Source organism: Canis aureus, chromosome 34, assembly GCF_053574225.1.
Source record: "Canis aureus isolate CA01 chromosome 34, VMU_Caureus_v.1.0, whole genome shotgun sequence".
In the NCBI taxonomy this organism is placed as follows: Eukaryota; Metazoa; Chordata; class Mammalia; order Carnivora; family Canidae; genus Canis; species Canis aureus.
The window spans coordinates 16,463,708-16,481,292 of NC_135644.1; the positions used below are offsets into that span (position 1 = coordinate 16,463,708).

Genomic DNA, 17,585 nt, shown 5'->3' on the forward strand with positions numbered 1-17,585 from the left:
TGTGGTATTCCATTGATCTTTGTGGTATTCCATTGATTAGAAGCAAATCATAGGTCACCCCCTACACACACAGAATACCAGAATATAGGGATCATGATGGGGGCCACCTTAGAGTCTGTCCTCCACACTCAGGATATTAATTTCCTCTTGAGGAAAATTAGACCTACTTCTTCTGCCAAGCACCTGGGAGCTCTAAATAGCCCAGATAATCTCATTTCATTCCCTTACTCAATACCTAAAAATAAATGTCTTTCAATGTCATCTAATTTATTAATTACAGTGAAACAAAGATTTAAACAAAGATTTACTTTTTTAGCCTAAAAAAATAGATGGTACCAATTTTTCCCACTAAATTATATGGAAAATCTGTTTTTAGTGCTTTCTGTAATGAAAAGAAAATTCTATCAATACATAATGGAAATTCATGCCTAAAAAATGAGAGCCTAGAAATTAGCATAGAATTATAAAATTTTCAGAGCAGTTGATGTTTTATGTATGAAACATGTTTTACAATATCCTCATATGAAATAGTCTTGTAAATGTTGAGTATTCCTACTGTTATATATTGTATCACTCAAGTCTGCATTGCTAATCTTGAGAAAGAACAAAGGTAAAAGTATCACAATCCCAGATTTCAGGATATACTATAAAGCTATAATAATCAAAACAGTATGGTACTGGCACAAAAATAGACACACAGATCAATGGAACATAACAGAGTGCAGAAATAAACCTACGTTTATGTGCCCAATTAACCTACAATAAAAGAGGCAAACATACAATGAGAAAGAGTCTCTTTAATAAATGGTGCTAGGAAGGGGTGCCTGGGTGGCTGAGTCAGTTAAGTGTCTGACTCTTGATTTTGGCTCAGATCATGATCATGAGATTCAGTTCCACACTGAGAACCACTCCAGGTGTGGAGGCTGCTTGGGACTCCCTCTCCCTCTGCCCCTCCCCACTCCTTCTCTCTCTCTCTCGAAAGAAAGAAAGAAAGAAGGAAAGAAAGAAAGAAAGAAAGAAGGAAGGAAGAAGGAAGAAAAAAGCAAAAAATAAAATGGCTCATAGCTAAAAATAATTTTTAAAATGGTGCTGGGAAAACTGGACAGCTATGTGCAATAGAATAAAACCAGACTCTTACACCATACACAAAAATAAATTCAAATGGATTAAAGACCTAAATGTGAGACTTGAACCCATAAAAGCCCTAGAAGAAAACATGGGCAGTAATCTCTTTGACATTGGTCTTAGAAACATTTTTCCTGATATATCTCCTTAGGCAAAGGAGACAAAAACAAAAACTATTAGGACTACATCAAAATTTTAAAAAGTTTTTGCACAGCAAAGAGAACCATCAACAAAACAAAAAGTCAAACTACTATAAATGGGAAAAGATATTTACAAATGATATATCCAATAAGGGGTTAATATCCAACATATATAAGGAACTTTTACAAGTCAACACCAAAGGAAAGATCTAATTTAAAAAATGGGCAAAAAAAAAAAAAAATGTGCAGAGGATCTGAATCAACATTTTTCCAAAAAAGATATATAGATGGCTTAGAGACACATGAAAAGATGCTGAACACCACTAATTATCAGGGAAATGCAAATCAAAAGCACAATGAGATACTACCTTACACCTGTCAGAATGGCTAGTAACAAAACGATAAATAATAAGTGTTGGCAAGAATATGAGGAAAAAGGAACCCTCATGTACTGGTGGTGGGAATGTAAATTGGCACAGCCACCATGGAAAACAGTATGGAGATTCAATTAAAAAAAATACAAATACTATATGATCTAGTAATTCCACTATGGGGTATTTACCAAAAGAAAACAGAAACACTAATTCAAAAAGATATATGCATCCCAGTGTTTATTGCAGTATTATTTATAATAGCCAGAAGACAGAAGCAACCTAAGTGTCTATCATGGATGAATGGATAAAGAAGATATGATGTGTACACACACACACTGGAATATTACTCAGCCACAAAAAAAGAATGGGAGTTTGCCATGCGCAACAACATGGGTGGATCTAGAGGACATTAAGCTAAGTGAAATAAGTCAGGGAAAGACATATAACATATGATTTCACTTATATGTGTAGTCTGAAAAATAAAACAAAGAAAGCAGAAAGACACCCATATAGAGAATAAACCCATGGTTGCCAGAGGGATGGAGGGTGGAGGGAAAGGGAAACGGGTGAAGAGGAGTGGGAGATACAGGCTTCCAGTAATGGAATGAGTTAAGTCACAGGATGAGAGGTACAACATAGGGAACATAGTCAACAGTACTGTAACAGCCTTGCATGGTGACAGATGGGTTACACTTGTGGTGAACACAGCATGATGTATAAACACGTAACATATAAACTTGTCCAATCACTATGTTGTACACCCGAAACTAATGTAACCCAGTATCAACTAAACTTCAATTGAATAAAAAGAAAAACAACAACAAAATGGGGCTCCTGTTTGGCTCAGTTAAGCTCTGACTCTTGATCGCTGAGATCAGCTCTCAATCTTAGAGTTGTGAGTTCAAGCCCTATGTTGCTAAACAGAAATAACATACTGACTAAACTAGGATACTGGGATTATAGTCTGTGATGCTGACATAAATTTAAAATATTTGAAGAATGCTGTTACCTCATTTCAAAAAGGAAAATCTGAAATTCGCAAAAACTTCTGAGATAGATACTTCATCCCTATCTATAAAATCCTGACTTAGGGGGTGCCTGGGTGGCTCAGTTGGTTGAGTGACTGACTCTTGGTTTTGGCTCAGATCATGATGTCAGGGTCCTGATTGGCACTAAGTGGGTAATCTGCTCAAGGATTCTTTCTCTGTCCTTCCCCTGTTCATGCCCTCTCTCAAATAAATATAAATAAATCTTTAAAAAAAATACCTATTTGAAAATAGGAGATTATATATATTTGGGAATTTTTTATTCTTATGTGAATAAAGTATCAGGTTTGTTTTTAAGATCTGTAACTACTAGATACGCTTTTGAAATAAGCATCTAAGAAAGTATAATATAGGACTACTCTCTCTGGGAATAAATTAAAAAATACAATCTATCAACCACATTTGGCAGAGGCACTAATTGCACCCACCTCAATCCAGTACTCTTTTTCCCCTCAATTTTTCCCCAGGCATCTGATCATCTGGAATAAAAGCTGTATTTTTCATCCTTCCTCACCATTAGATGGGGTGACCATGACTAAGCCTTGGCCAAAGAAAATTAAGTGAGGGTGCAAACTTCTCACTTACTTACTGCCCTCTCCTTTGCTGGCTAGTGTTGATGTAAGGGAAAGAGCTTGAGCAGCAATCTTGGAATGTGAGATAGAAGCCAAGTGCTGAGGTTGCTAGAGCACCACAGCAGCCTTGTGTTACTTACCTCTGAAATTCTTTTAAGTGAGAGGGGGAAAAAAAAAACACTTTTTAAAAAAAATCCACTGGCATTTGGGGTTTTAGTTTTATGTTGTTGTACCTAACCTTAACCGATACACACCATATTACTCCTTGTTGGCATGTTACTCATTTATTAGAAATTGTAAATAAGAAATTATTTCAACACCTGAGGACCAAACTATAACAGAAGATTCCATAGGTTCAAGATTTTGAGACATTCTGGAAAGAGTTTTCTGTAAAGTATAACCTTTCCGTGGCATGGCAACATCATTCTTCTTCAAAAAAGTTACTGGGCAGACATCATTTCCACCATCACCTATATAAACAATTCGTGTATAATCTATTCCCTGTTGTAACTGCTTATCTACAAATTCTACCAAAACTACATTTTTGCAAAGGTTTTTTGGGCACCTGTTGCAAGAATGAGCATGATAATTTTCCACAGTGAGATGACCATTACTATCAAAAGCTGCAGGATTTGTAAACACTTTATCAAACACATCATGAAAACTGGTAGCTTCTAAAACCCAATCTATGAAGACTGAATTTGAATCTGAAATAATGATGCAGTCAAATTTATCCTTGTTCCTTCTTATAAAGTTCAAAAGTTCCACCATCCCTAGAGTGAAAGGCATTGATGTCACTGCTCTTTTCATTTCATCTTCTCTTACACCTCTATCTCCCAAATACTTAAAGACTCTGCCCATAAATTCTGTCCAAAATCCTTTCTTATAAGAATTTTGTAGTTCAATAGGAAGCTTTTTCTCTGGAGCACACTGTATAATCCAGGTGTCACTATTATCATCTATGATTGTATTGTCAAAGTCAAATACGAGCAAAATTTTCATGGTTCCAAAAGCAAATCTGGGTTACCCTGAAAAAGAAGAAATATTGTTTCCTAAACATACTGTTTTACATATCTAGCTATTACACTTATTTAACAAACATTGCTGAGTGTTAATCTGCTAAAATAAAGGCCTAATATAAAAAAGTTAAAACGATTAAGCATTTAAGACCACCATTTAATTACTTTTTCCTAAGAAGCAAAGTTCATATTTGAGTATTTTAAATAAATGGAAATAGAATATCCAAAAGGATATTCACAGTATTACTGTGTTCCTGTGAGGATGATTTTTTGAGCACTCAGAATTAAACTACAGATTAAGCCAATGAGAGTAGTGAAATAATTATTCCCTTACAGTCTAATTTAGAAAAATTATAAAACATGACAGAAAAAAGTAGCCTGGCTAATCATTCTTATTTTCTTTAAATTATCAATCACAAATTTATTAGTTTAAAATATTTACAATAATCCACATTTAAACTAACAGGCTATGTATAATATAAAATAAATCCTCTGTATACTGACCTAAATTCTACCAAATTTAACACTATGAAATCTTACAAAATTTGAATAATCTTCCTAAAAAGGTATTTAGCTTGAAATCATTAATGCCAGTGTTACAACTAAATGGTTGCTTATGGTGTATTTGAAATTCTAAACAAATTACTTAAACTTGGCACCAGTTCCATCCTTCCAGACTATAAGTAACTTTTGTTAACAATTTTCAAATTTATTTTTATTTTCTAAGATAGTTCAGTCTGGAGTACCAAATAATCTGGGTATGTGTGAAAAGTCACATTGCTTATATGACACTTAATTCTTTGTTTTCATTAAATGATAATGAAGGTCATTAAATATAAGTGACCCTCTTATAAATGACCTTAGTTTTCCTTGAGAAAAAGAAAAACTAAACTGGTCAACAGATGCTATGAATAAAAATTATCCATCTGTAAAAAAACAGTTATAAAGAAACCCAAGAGAAGCTATAATTACTGTGTGTAAACAACAAAAAAATATTTTTTTAAAGAGTAACTAACACTTTTAAAGATATCATAATATACCAGGCACTAGACTAAGAACTTTACAATTTCATCATCTCACTTAACTTCATAACCCTATCAAGTAGAAAGTATTACTATCATCTTAAAGATACATAAGCCAAAGCTTAAGTATGAGTTAAGTTGGTTAAGTATTAGTTAAATGGAAAAGCTGGAGTTTGGACTCCGGTACACTTGACTCCAAAGTTCAGGCTTAAAGTACCATACTCTAGTGTCTAAGAAATAAAACATTTAAAGTTTATTAATCACTTTATTTTTTTTAAGTTTATTTATTTTTTTGTAATCTCAACACCCAACATGGGGCTCAAACTCACAACTCTGAAATCAAGAGTCTCATGCTCCTCCAAATGAGCCAGCCAGGTGTCCCACTTATTAATCAGTTTATTTGTTTTCTTAAGATTTTTAAATTTAGAATAGATTTCATTTATTCATGAGAGATACACAGAGAGAGGCACAGGCAGAGGGAGATGCAGGCTCCTAATAGGCAGTCTGATGTGGGACTCGATCCCAGGACCCAGGGATCATGCCCTGAGCCAGAGGCAGATCCTCAACCACTGAGCCACCCAGGCGTCCCTATTAATCAGTTTAAAATAAATACTAGGAAGGGGGATCTGGGTGGCTCAGTCAGTTGGTTTATCCAGTAGGTGAGTAGATATCTAGGAGGTGAAATGGAGAATAGAGCTTGTTGACTCATACAAGAGTTAGTATTCTATGTCTCTCAATTTAGACTATCTGGAGATTAACCTAGAAGGGTATCTCTTGTTTTGTGAATTTAGAGACACAGTACATAATACTCTGATACTCTGGATCCTTGTACTCTAACTATCTAATCCAGCTATTCTCTCTAACTGGCTCCTAGAAATTTAAGTGCAGAATTCACTGTCCTAAAAACAATGTAACAAATAGCAATAAGGCATAGTTGACAAACACATTAGTATTGCACTCTAGGCACACTTTAAATTACACATGCTTTTCAAGTATTCTGAATTTATACAAAATTTAAAAAAAAAATTAAATGTAACTCGCTGGTTGAAAACTGTCTCAGGCTGATACTTAATGAGCCAAAAGTTGCCCAAATTCCTAAACTATTTATTAACCTCAAAATAATAAGATAGATCATAAACCTGAAATTAACATAGTTCTGCTGTTGAGTATTTCTATCTGAAAATATACTTTTTAACATTTCAGATCTTTTTCTAGTAGTTTTTTATCACCATTCAACATAAACCTTTATTAAAAATACTTACCAAAAAAAAAAAAAAAAAAAACCAAAAAAAAAACCCAACTTACCCAACTTAGTATTTCCAAGACAATTATTTTTACTTCAGAATAGGGCTTAGGTTAAACAGTCAAGACAATCTTCACCTTTAAACACCAGCCAGTTTCTAACCAACATTACTCCTACTCTATATGCAGGAAACAAAGTCTTCTGGTTTGGAGCAAAGAAACGGAGACTTCTTAACTCCTAAAATTAAAAGTATTTAAGATATTTTTAAATTTATGTTTTCTAATTACGCTGTTTTCTCTTACATTAGAAAGGCACTTATTGGCAATGGGAGAAACAAAATCTTGATTAAACAAAGATTACAATGAATATACATTTTAATCCAGTGGATAAAGTCACAAGTGTTAGGCTGATTATGTTAAGATTTCCAGGTTCCATTTTTCCTTTTTACTTGTTAAATAATAGATAAGTACTACATTCTATTGTCAATAAACTTTTAAAGATTAGTGCTATACTTTATTTTTTTTTTATTTTTTATTTATTTATGATAGTCACACAGAGAGAGAGAGAGAGAGAAAGAGGCAGAGACACAGGCAGAAGGAGAAGCAGGCTCCATGCACCGGGAGCCCGATGTGGGATTCGATCCCGGGTCTCCAGGATCGCGCCCTGGGCCAAAGGCAAGCGCCAAACCGCTGTGCCACCCAGGGATCCCCCCTAGTGCTATACTTTAATAAAAATGTCTCCAAAACTTAAGGATGTGCACAAAAGTTTAAAGAATGTGAATCTGAAAAAAAAAAAAAAAAGTGAATCTATTTTGAATCCAGTTTAAAATTCCAAAAGCAGTTATTAATTATTCTCTCCAAAAGCATGAGCAGTATATATTTGCCATCTCTGCAATGTTTTTATATATCTATAAACATAACATTTATATATATAAACATAACCTGTGTTTTTTACAATAATGAAAACTGGAAACTGCACAGACATCCAAGAACTGGGGACTGGTTAAATAAGATATGTGATAGCCGGGTAATGGAATATTTATTTAGACAATAAAAGCTAAGATCTTTAGTACAACTTATACAAGTAAATCACTAAACAGTGTGTACAGTATAATCCCATTTTTGTTTTAAAAAATGTCTGTGTACGGTGGTAGGACCATGGGTGCTTCAACTGCCGTGCATTCTTTTTCTACACTGATTTTGTAATAATTTTTTCCAAAGAATAATTTAAACTCTTGTTTCAGATCAAAATGCAAATGCTACCTTAACTTCACAACAAAATAAAACAAAGGAGTGGAGTCAGAGAGAGAAGTAACTAGCTCTACCTAGACTTAGCTGTAAGCATCCATGGGTTAGTTGAACTGGGTGTTGGAAGTCGAATGATATCAGACAAATTGGCAAATTACTGAGACTGAATTTTATATGATTCAATACTTTCTGTAACCTAGTTAGTTAAAATTCCAGTGAATTTTTGTTGGGAGGTAATTCTCCATGGTCTCTATTGGTTCTTCATGCTTTACAGGCAAGCCATTCACTGCTCTATGCTCTGGGCTATTGTCTCAACCTACGTGTAGTGAAAAACCCCGAAAGGCATGCTTATTGTCTAGTAGAATAGATTAAGGTTCCCTAAGCTCAAGGTTCCTGTGCAGTATTGCAACACACTCGCGTGCAGGTGACTTCTGATCGTTTCATCACCAGGTGGCAAGCGGGGCAAAACTGCTGAGATTTTGTCCAGTGTCATGGCTCTATGTCATTTATTTCTGCGTCTTCCACAAAACTGTGGCAAGCTAAATTGTTAGTGTGCAAATAGTATAAAATCTCTCTGGCCCTTCCCGAGCTCTTGACACTTTTAAAACTATGCTTCTGGGCAGCCCCAGTGGCTCAACGGTTTAGCGCCTGCCTTCAGCCCAGGGCGCGAGCCTGGAGACCCGGAATCGAGTCCCACGTCGGGCTCACAGCGTGGAGCCTGCTTCTCCCTCTGCGTGTGTCTCTGCCTCTCTCTCTCAGGAATAAATAAATAAAAATCTTTAAAAAAATAATTTCTAAGAATAAAATAAAAATAAAACTATGCTTCAAAAAAAAAAAAAAAAAAAACCTCACCAATGTGCATAAACTAACTTACGTCAACAAATATTTTGTTAGTCCTTTCATACTTACCAGCATTATTACGGTGGAACATCAGATAGAAAACCTGAAGAAAAATAGCACAACTATGTGTTAGAACTTTAGTGATTAAAAATCGTTACCTCCTTTCATTTGAGCGACTCTACTCTAGTTTGGTGCCTAATGTGTAGGTGCCCTAGCCAACTAACTGATAAAAAAAAAAAAAAAAAAAATTGTACTTCGATGTGTCAGAAAGGGGGGGGTCTTTTGAAACCAAGACTGCATCCACTTTTAACAGATTTTTGTGTTCTCAGTGGTCTGACTTGTCCCACAAATACCTTCATTTTACTATACTGCATTTACAAAGCAATTTAAAACGTCTTAAGGGTCCTAACATGAATGTTCTGGGACAATATCCAAGTTTTTTTTTTTGTTTTTTTGTTTGTTTGTTTATTTTCTTTTTTAATATAAGCTTCATCTAGCCTGGATCATGGTTTCGAAACCAAAGTATTTAAAAACCGATTTCTCAAAAAAAAAAAAAAGAAAAAAAAAGAAAAAAAAAAACCGATTTCTCTGTCCATTAACCTCGGCGTTTCCACGGAAGGGGGGCCTCTGCCCTCCAGCTCCCCCCCGCGAGCAGGTCCGTGGGCCGCACACACCGAGTCAGGCCTCGCTCTCCCACACACCTGCAGGGTCCGCCCCGGACGTAGGCGCAGGCACCTCGCTGGGGGTCATCCCCCGTGAGGAGCCCAGTGGACGAGGACCGGAGCGCCGGGCCGGGCCCCCAGGGCTCCTCACGGACCCGGACCACGCGTCGGCAGCCGTCCTGGCCCCGGGGCCGCTCCCGCAGGCTCTGCCCTCCGACCTCGTTCCGGAGCCTGCCCCTGAGGGGCACCCGACACGCGCGCCGGCGCACGACTTCCCGCGCAGGCGCAGTCCCGCTTTCCCAGCCCGACGGCCCCGCTGCGGCGCGTTCGCCGTTCCTCGGCGGCGGCTGCCGTCACTTCCGGCGGCGTTGCTAAGCGACTGCGCGCTTCGGCAAACATTCCTGCTCGCCCGGCGTCGGCGTCGCCTTGCCGAGTCTCAGAGTGCCCGACGCCTCGTCAGAGATGCTGGCGCGGGTTGGAAGGCGCTGTGGAGGTGTAGGGAGGGCGAGGGAAAACACAGGTGAGCTGACCTGGCCGATCCAGGCCCGGGGCGGGGGGGTGGGTAAGAGGCAGGGGGGCCGAATGGGAGTTCTGGTTACTCTCTGAGAAGGGCTCCACCAACTCGAAAGCAGCCCCATGGGCATCGTTGGGCTCTGAGTAAATGCACAGGTTTGGCTTCAGATGAATGGGCAGGTGGGAAACGTTCACACAAATAGGAGGGGAGAAAAGATGAGTCAGAGACTTCTAGGTGACCAGCCTCGAGGTGTGCAGTGGCAGCTCCAAGAGTGTTGTGTTCGCTGAATTCCCTTAAGCTTTTGTTATTCGTGAGTGACTTGGAATATCTTTTGGAAATATCAAGGACTTCACTAGAGTCTTGTCTGTGCTGAGAACCTACTGTGCCCTTAGGAACGTCTCTAATGGAAATCTTTCTTTCTTTCTTTCTTTCTTTCTTTCTTTCTTTCTTTCTTTCTTTCTTTCTTTCTTCTTTCTTTCTTTCTTTCTTTCTTTCTTTTTCTTTCTTTCTTTCTTTCTTTCTTTCTTTCTTTCTTTCTTTCTTCTTCTTCTTTCTTTCTTTCTTTCTTTCTTTCTTTCTTCTTTTTTATAATAAATTTATTTTTTATTCGTGTTCACTTTGCCAACATACAGCATAACACCCAGTGCTCATCCCCTCAAGTGCCCCCCTCAGTGCCCGTCACCCATTCACCCCCACCCCCCGCCCTCCTTCCCTTCTACCACCCCTAGTTCGTTTCCCAGAGTTAGGAGTCTCTATGTTCTGTCTCCCTTTTTGATATTTCCCACACATTTCTTCTCCCTTCCCTTATATTCCCTTTCACTATTATTAATATTCCCCAAATGAATGAGAACATATAATGTTTGTCCTTCTCCGATTGACTGACTTCACTGAGCATAATACCCTCCAGTTCCATCCACGTTGAAGCAAATGGTGGATATTTGTCGTTTCTAATGGCTGAGGAATATTCCATTGTATACATAAACCACATCTTTATCCGTTCATCTTTCGATGGACACCGAGGCTCCTTCCAGTTTGGCTATTGTGGCCATTGCTGCTAGAAACATCGGGGTGCAGGTGTCCCGGCGTTTCATTGCATCTGAATCTTTGGGGTAAATCCCCAACAGTGCAATTGCTGGGTCGTAGGGCAGGTCTATTTTTAACTCTTTGAGGAACCTCCACACAGTTTTCCAGAGTGGCTGCACCAGTTCACATTCCCACCAACAGTGCAGGAGGGTTCCCCTTTCTCCACATCCTCTCCAACATTTGTGGTTTCCTGCCTTGTTAATTTTCCTCATTCTCACTGGTGTCTCACAATGGTATCTCATTGTGGTTTTGATTTGTATTTCCCTGATGGCAAGTGATGCAGAGCATTTTCTCATATGCATGTTGGCCATGTCTATGTCTTCCTCTGTGAAATTTCTCTTCATGTCTTTTGCCCATTTCATGATTGGATTGTTTGTTTCTTTGGTGTTGAGTTCAAGAAGTTCTTTATAGATCTTGGAAACTAGCCCTTTATCTGATACATCATTTGCAAATATCTTCTCCCATTCTGTAGGTTGTCTTTGAGTTTTGTTGACTGTATCCTTTGCTGTGCAAAAGCTTCTTATCTTGATGAAGTCCCAATAGTTCATTTTTGCTTTTGTTTCTTTTGCCTTCGTGGATGTATCTTGCAAGAAGTTACTGGCTGAGTTCAAAAAGGGTGTTGCCTGTGTTCTCCTCTAGGATTTTGATGGAATCTTGTCTCACATTTAGATCTTTCATCCATTTTGAGTTTATCTTTGTGTATGGTGAAAGGGAGTGGTCTAGTTTCATTCTTCTGCATGTGGATGTCCAATTTTCCCAGCACCATTTATTGAAGAGACTGTCTTTCTTCCAGTGGATAGTCTTTCCTCCTTTATCGAATATTAGTTGACCATAAAGTTCAGGGTCCACTTCTGGGTTCTCTATTCTGTTCCATTGATCTATGTGTCTGTTTTTGTGCCAGTACCACACTGTCTTGATGACCACAGCTTTGTAGTACAACCTGAAATCTGGCATTGTGCTGCCCCCAGATATGGTTTTCTTTTTTAAAATTCCCCTGGCTATTCGGGGTCTTTTCTGATTCCACACAAATCTTAAAATAATTTGTTCTAACTCTCTGAAGAAAGTCCATGGTATTTTGATAGGGATTGCATTAAACGTGTAAATTGCCCTGGGTAACATTGACATTTTCACAATATTAATTCTGCCAATCCACGAGCATAGAATATTTTTCCATCTCTTTGTGTCTTCCTCAATTTCTTTCAGAAGTGTTCTATAGTTTTTAGGGTATAGATCCTTTCCCTCTTTGGTTAGGTTTATTCCTAGGTATCTTATGCTTTTGGGTGCAATTGTAAATGGGATTGACTCCTTAATTTCTCTTTCTTCAGTCTCATTGTTAGTGTATAGAAATGCCACTGATTTCTGGGCATTGATTTTGTATCCTGCCACACTACCAAATTGCTGTATGAGTTCTAGCAATCTTGGGGTGGAGACTTTTGGGTTTTCTATGTAGCGTATCATGTCATCGGCGAAGAGGGAGAGTTTGACTTCTTCTTTGCCAATTTGAATGCCTTTAATGTCTTTTTGTTGTCTGATTGCTGAGGCTAGGGCTTCCAGTACTATGTTGAATAGCAGTGGTGAGAGTGGACATCCCTGTCTTGTTCCTGATCTTAGGGGAAAGGCTCCCAGTGCTTCCCCATTGAGAATGATATTTGCTGTGGGCTTTTCGTAGATGGCTTTTAAGATGTCGAGGAATGTTCCCTCTATCCCTACACTCTGAAGAGTTTTGATCAGGAATGGATGCTGTATTTTGTCAAAAGCTTTCTCTGCATCTAATGAGAGGATCATATGGTTCTTGGTTTTTCTCTTGCTGATATGATGAATCACATTGATTGTTTTATGAGTGTTTCTTTCTTTCTTTCTTGCTTTTTTTCTTTTTTTTTTTTTTTTGGTTGGGAAATGTCTCAATTTCCTCATCTCTAAGTGATGAGTGATTCCTCTTTAGTTCAGGAATTTCCTCATCTCTAAAGTGAAGGAGTATAAAAAATAATGCTACTTAGGTATTGTAACCTAGATGACCTTCTATAAAATTTTGATTTTTGAATAGAAGTAGCCTAAGGGGACATCTAAAAGAACTCTTTAGCAATTACAGTGATTTTGTTTTTTTAAGTCTTTAAATTCCCAATTAATGTTGTCATAGTGACCGCTTGAACTTTGGGAATTTGGACTGTCTTCATGTCATTGCCTGAGCTTCTGTAGCAGTGGAGCCTCTTTATGCCAGATGCAGAGTGAGGGCCAGCTGCTATCCCACCAGGGGACTCTACTGGTATTTATATAATGAAGGACTCATGAAGTAGCCATGGAAGGTTCTGACAGGTTGGAGGACGTATCCCTGGGACATGTATTGAAAAAACACAATTACTGTCACATACTCACTTTCTCTTTTTTTAAAAAAAAGATTATTAATTTGACAGAGCACAAGCAAGGTGAGAATCAGAGGGAGAGAGAGAAGCATGCTCTCTGCTGAGCAGGGAGTCAGATGTGGGGCTTAATCCTAGGACCCTGGGATCATGACCTGAGCCGAAGGCAGATACTTAACCAACTGAACTATCAAGGAACCTCACATACTCACTTTCTTACATACACAGTACTACAATAAAAGACTGATTTATCTAATAGGTATTAAATAATGTTTTGCATCATTCAGTCTAAAAGTTACCATCTGAAGGATACCTGACTGGTTCAGTAGCTTGAGCATGTGACTCTTGATCTCCAGGTCATGAGTTTGAGCCCCAAGTTGGGTGTAGAGATTATAAATAAATAAACATTTTTAAAAAGTTACCATCTGAGCCTCACTGCTAAACTGTAATCTCCATTTAGAAGAGGGTGAAAAGTAGGAGAGAGGTTCAGATATGTAGACAGCTATCTGTAAAATATCTAAAGATTTAGTGGAGTGACATCAGCCAGAAAGGTGAATTAAGAATCTCCAAAAATCCTCATCAAAAAGAACACTGACAAAAAATTGTCAGAATCAACTTTTCGTTGAGAAATCAGGAAATTAACCAAAGGCTTACAACAATTGAGGACTGTTTATCAGAAAAAATAGCTGAATCTTGGTAACAACAATAAGGTTTTTTGGCATTTTAACTTGCTTTAATATTGTACTTTTCTCCTAGTCCTATGGAAGTCTAGAAAACCACTGAAACTACAGTGAAATCTATTGGCTTAGTAACCTGTGGAGGGGGTGGAACAAGATTGGATCCTCTCCAAAGCCCTTTTTTAAGATAACTGTCACTTGATCTGTCTCAGAGTTCTCTGGAAAATACTGCTCACAAGGCTTGACTTTATTTAACCTGACTCAGAGCTCACGGGGTATGTTTGTTAAAATGGTCAGTAGCAATTTTTTTTTTTTAACATCACAGATGACTGATACAGTGGTAAGTATTGGGTACAAGCCAACAAGCTTTAGTGTTTTCACTTAAAAAAAAAAAAAAAAAAAAAACTACCTGGGAACTGAGATGTTTATAGAAGGTAGAAGCTCCCTACTTATTCCTGGGAATCCCGAAGGACAAATGCGTGCAGAGTGCTATACACGTGCCCAGGAAATACCTGAGAATGAAGCTTTCATCTCTGGCTGAATTTGAGGCTCTATGCAAGAAAAAAAGTAAAGACTAAGACAGAGTTGTAAACTACTTGCCTAAGCATTGAAGTCACGTTCCACCCGTCACAGAGACTTTCTTGGCAAAGTCTGGGAGATTTATTTAAGGAAATTTAATTTAATTTAAGGAAACTATCTAATTATTAGCTGACAATTAAACTAACCAAGCTGAAATTCCAATAGGCAAGTAGAAAAAGAATACAAACTTTACAGATTTAGTTCAGGAAAAACACTAAACAAACCACAACTGCCAAAAACAAAACAAAACAAAACAAAACAACAACACACCACCAAAAAACCCCCAAACAAAACAAACTTTGAGTGTAGGGGGAATCTGACATTTGGACTTGCCACATATTATTTAAAATGATGAGGCATGCAAAGAAATAGGAAATTATGGTCCAAAAAGGAAAAAAAGTTTTAATAGGAACTGTTCTTGAGGAAGTCAGATATTAGACTTCCTAAACAATTTTCTTGTGTAAATTTATAGGTATTGCAAATATGTTCAAAGAACTGTCAAGGAACTACAGGAAAGTATTAAGGATGCTGTCTCACAAAATAGAGCATTTCAATAGAGAGAAATTATAAACAGAGGGACACCTGGGTGGCTCAGTCTGTTAAGTTTCTGCCTTCAGCTCAGGTGATGATCTCAGGGTTCTAGGATGGAGCGGAGTCCAGCTCTCTGCTTGGCAGGGAATCGGCCTCTCCTTCTCCCTCTCCTACTCTCCCCAGCTCATTCTCTCTCTCAAATAAATAGGTGATATCTTTATTATAAAAAAAGAAAAAGAAAAGAAGTTATAAACAGAAACCAAATAGAAATTTTTGAGTTGAAAGCACAATAGTTTAAATGAAAAATTCACTAAAGGGTCTCAATAGCAGATTTGAGCTTGCAGAGGAAAAATTCCATGAAATGTTTTTTTTTAACTTTATTTATTTATTTATTCATGAGAGACACACAGAGGCAGAGACATAGGCAGAGGGAGAAGCAGGCTCCATGCAGGGAGCCCGACGTGGGATTCGATCCCGAGTCTCCAGGATCACACCTTGGGCTGAAGGCGGCGCCAAACCGTTGAGCCACTGGGGCTGCCCAAATTCCATGAAATGTTGATTGAGATTGTCCAGTCTAAGGGATAGGAAGAAAAAAGAATGAATAAAAATGAGCGGATCCGGGCAGCCCCGGTGGCGCAGTGGTTTGGCGCCGCCTTCAGCCCAAGATGTGATCCTGGAGTTTCGGGATCGAGTCCCACATCGGGCTCCCTGCTTGGAGCCTTCTTCTCCCTCTGCCTGTGTCTCTGCCTCTCAGTCTCTCTCTCTCTCTCTCTCTCTCTCTCTCTCTGAATAAATAAATCTTTAAAAAAATTAAAATGAGCAGATCCTCAGAGAAATGTAGGGCACCAACAAGTATACCGACATACATATAATTTGAGTCTTAGAAGAAGAGGAGAGAAAGAAGTAGAAAATATTTGAAGAAATAATGATTGTAAACTTCACATATTTGATGAAAAACTTTAATCTACATATTAAAGAGCTCATTGATCCCCTAACTAGGATAAACTCAAAAAGATCCAGAACTAGAAATATCATGATCAAGCTGTAAAAAGACAAAAAGCAAAGATAATCTTGAAAGAAGCAAGAGAGAAACACTGCAACACATACAAACAGGCCTCAATAAGATTACTAGCTGGTTTCTCCTAAGAAAGCTATGGAGAGGGGCAGCCCGTGTGGTTCAGCGGTTTAGCGCCGCCTTCAGCCCAGGGCCTGATCCTGAGACCTGGGATCGAGTCCCACGTCAGGCTCCCCACATGGAGCCTGCTTCTTCCTCTGCCTGTGTCTCTGCCTCTGTCTGTGTGTGTCTCTCATAAATAAATAAATAAAATCTTAAAAAAAGAAAAAAAGAAAACTATGGAGACCAGGGGTGCCTGGGTGGCGTAGTCAGTTAAGCATCTGCCTTTGGCTCAGGTCCCAGGGTCCTGGGATTGATTGAGCCCCCTGTCAGCTCCCTGCACAGGGAGCCTGCTTTCTCCCTCTCTCTCTCTGCCGCTCCCCTTGCTTGTGCTTTCTCTCCCTCTCTCTGTCAAATAAATAAATAAATAAATAAATAAATAATCTTTAAAGAAAAAGAAACTATGGAGGCCAGAAGGCAGCAGGTTGACCTATTCAAGGTATTGAGAGAAAAAGACTTAGAGAATTTTATATCTAAGACAACTTTTAAAGTATTTCCAGGTAAATAAAAACAACAAATTTATTGCTAGTAGACCTACCCTACAAAAAAGGAGCCCTTTCACATTTCAGTGTGAAATGAAAGAAGAGTTAGACTAATTCAAATTCACATGAAGTTACCAATTAAGGTAACTACATAAGTAAATATAAAAGACCGCATGAGTGTATTTGTAATTTTTTTCTTCTGATTTAAAAGACAATTGCAAAAGAAATAATTATAATTCTGTGTTTATGGGCGTATAATGTATTACAGTAGCACAAAGGGGAGGTGAGAAACTGGAACTGTATATGAAAAGAGTTTTTGGGAACCATTGAAAATGTGGTATTGATCTGAACTAGATTATGATAAACTAAGGTGTTATCATAATTCCCAAGGTAACCACTATAAGAAAACCACAAAAATTACAGTAAAAAATGGACAAGGTAATTAAAATGGTACAGTGGAAAATATTTAACAGAAAAAGGCTCTTTTGAAAGCATAAAGGAACAAAAAAGCCATAAGATGTATAGAAAACAGGGAATCCCTGGGTGGCTCAGCGGTTTAGCGCCTGCCTTTGGCCCAGGGTGCGATTCTGGAGTCCCGGGATCGAGTCCCACGTCGGGCTCCCAGCATGGAGCCTGCTTCTCCATCCTCCTGTGTCTCTGCCTCTCTCTCTCTCTCTATGTCTGTCATAAATAAATAAATAAATCTTAAAAAAAAAGATGTATAGAAAACAAATATCAAAATGGTAGGCATAAATTTTACCTTACTAGTAGTTACATTAAATATAAGTCAGTTCAACACTTCAGTGAAAATACGGACTGGCAGACCAGATTTAAGAAATCATTATTCAACTGTCTGTTGTCTACAAGAGACTCACTGTAGATTCAAAGACATAAATAG

General features: G+C 38.1%; 3 protein-coding genes across 5 annotated transcripts in view; 1 reads left to right on the forward strand and 2 right to left on the reverse strand.

Moving 5' to 3' along the window:
- The window catches only part of KLHL23 (kelch like family member 23), a 36,477-nt gene extending 29,734 nt beyond the window's left edge, over positions 1-6,743 (reverse strand). The window contains exon 1 of the mRNA XM_077883118.1: positions 6,604-6,743. The gene's annotated coding sequence lies outside the window, so the exon portion shown is untranslated. The remainder of the gene's footprint in view (positions 1-6,603) is intronic.
- On the reverse strand, positions 3,523-6,743 carry PHOSPHO2 (phosphatase, orphan 2). The gene is made up of 2 exons (XM_077883123.1): positions 6,604-6,743; positions 3,523-4,285 (listed from the first exon to the last, which is right to left on the reverse strand). The coding sequence occupies exon 2, from the start codon at positions 4,257-4,259 to the stop codon at positions 3,534-3,536; it is 726 nt and encodes a 241-aa protein (XP_077739249.1). The 5' UTR covers positions 4,260-4,285; positions 6,604-6,743; the 3' UTR covers positions 3,523-3,533.
- Positions 6,744-9,652: 2,909 nt separating this feature from the next.
- CFAP210 (cilia and flagella associated protein 210) overlaps positions 9,653-17,585 on the forward strand; it is a 41,242-nt gene continuing 33,309 nt past the window's right edge. For 2 of the 3 annotated variants that reach the window (XM_077883115.1, XM_077883116.1), the window contains exon 1: positions 9,653-9,810. In XM_077883115.1, coding sequence (XP_077739241.1) covers positions 9,753-9,810 — 58 coding nt within the window. In that variant the 5' untranslated portion in view covers positions 9,653-9,752. The remainder of the gene's footprint in view (positions 9,811-17,585) is intronic. The other variant, XM_077883117.1, reaches the window with a different exon arrangement.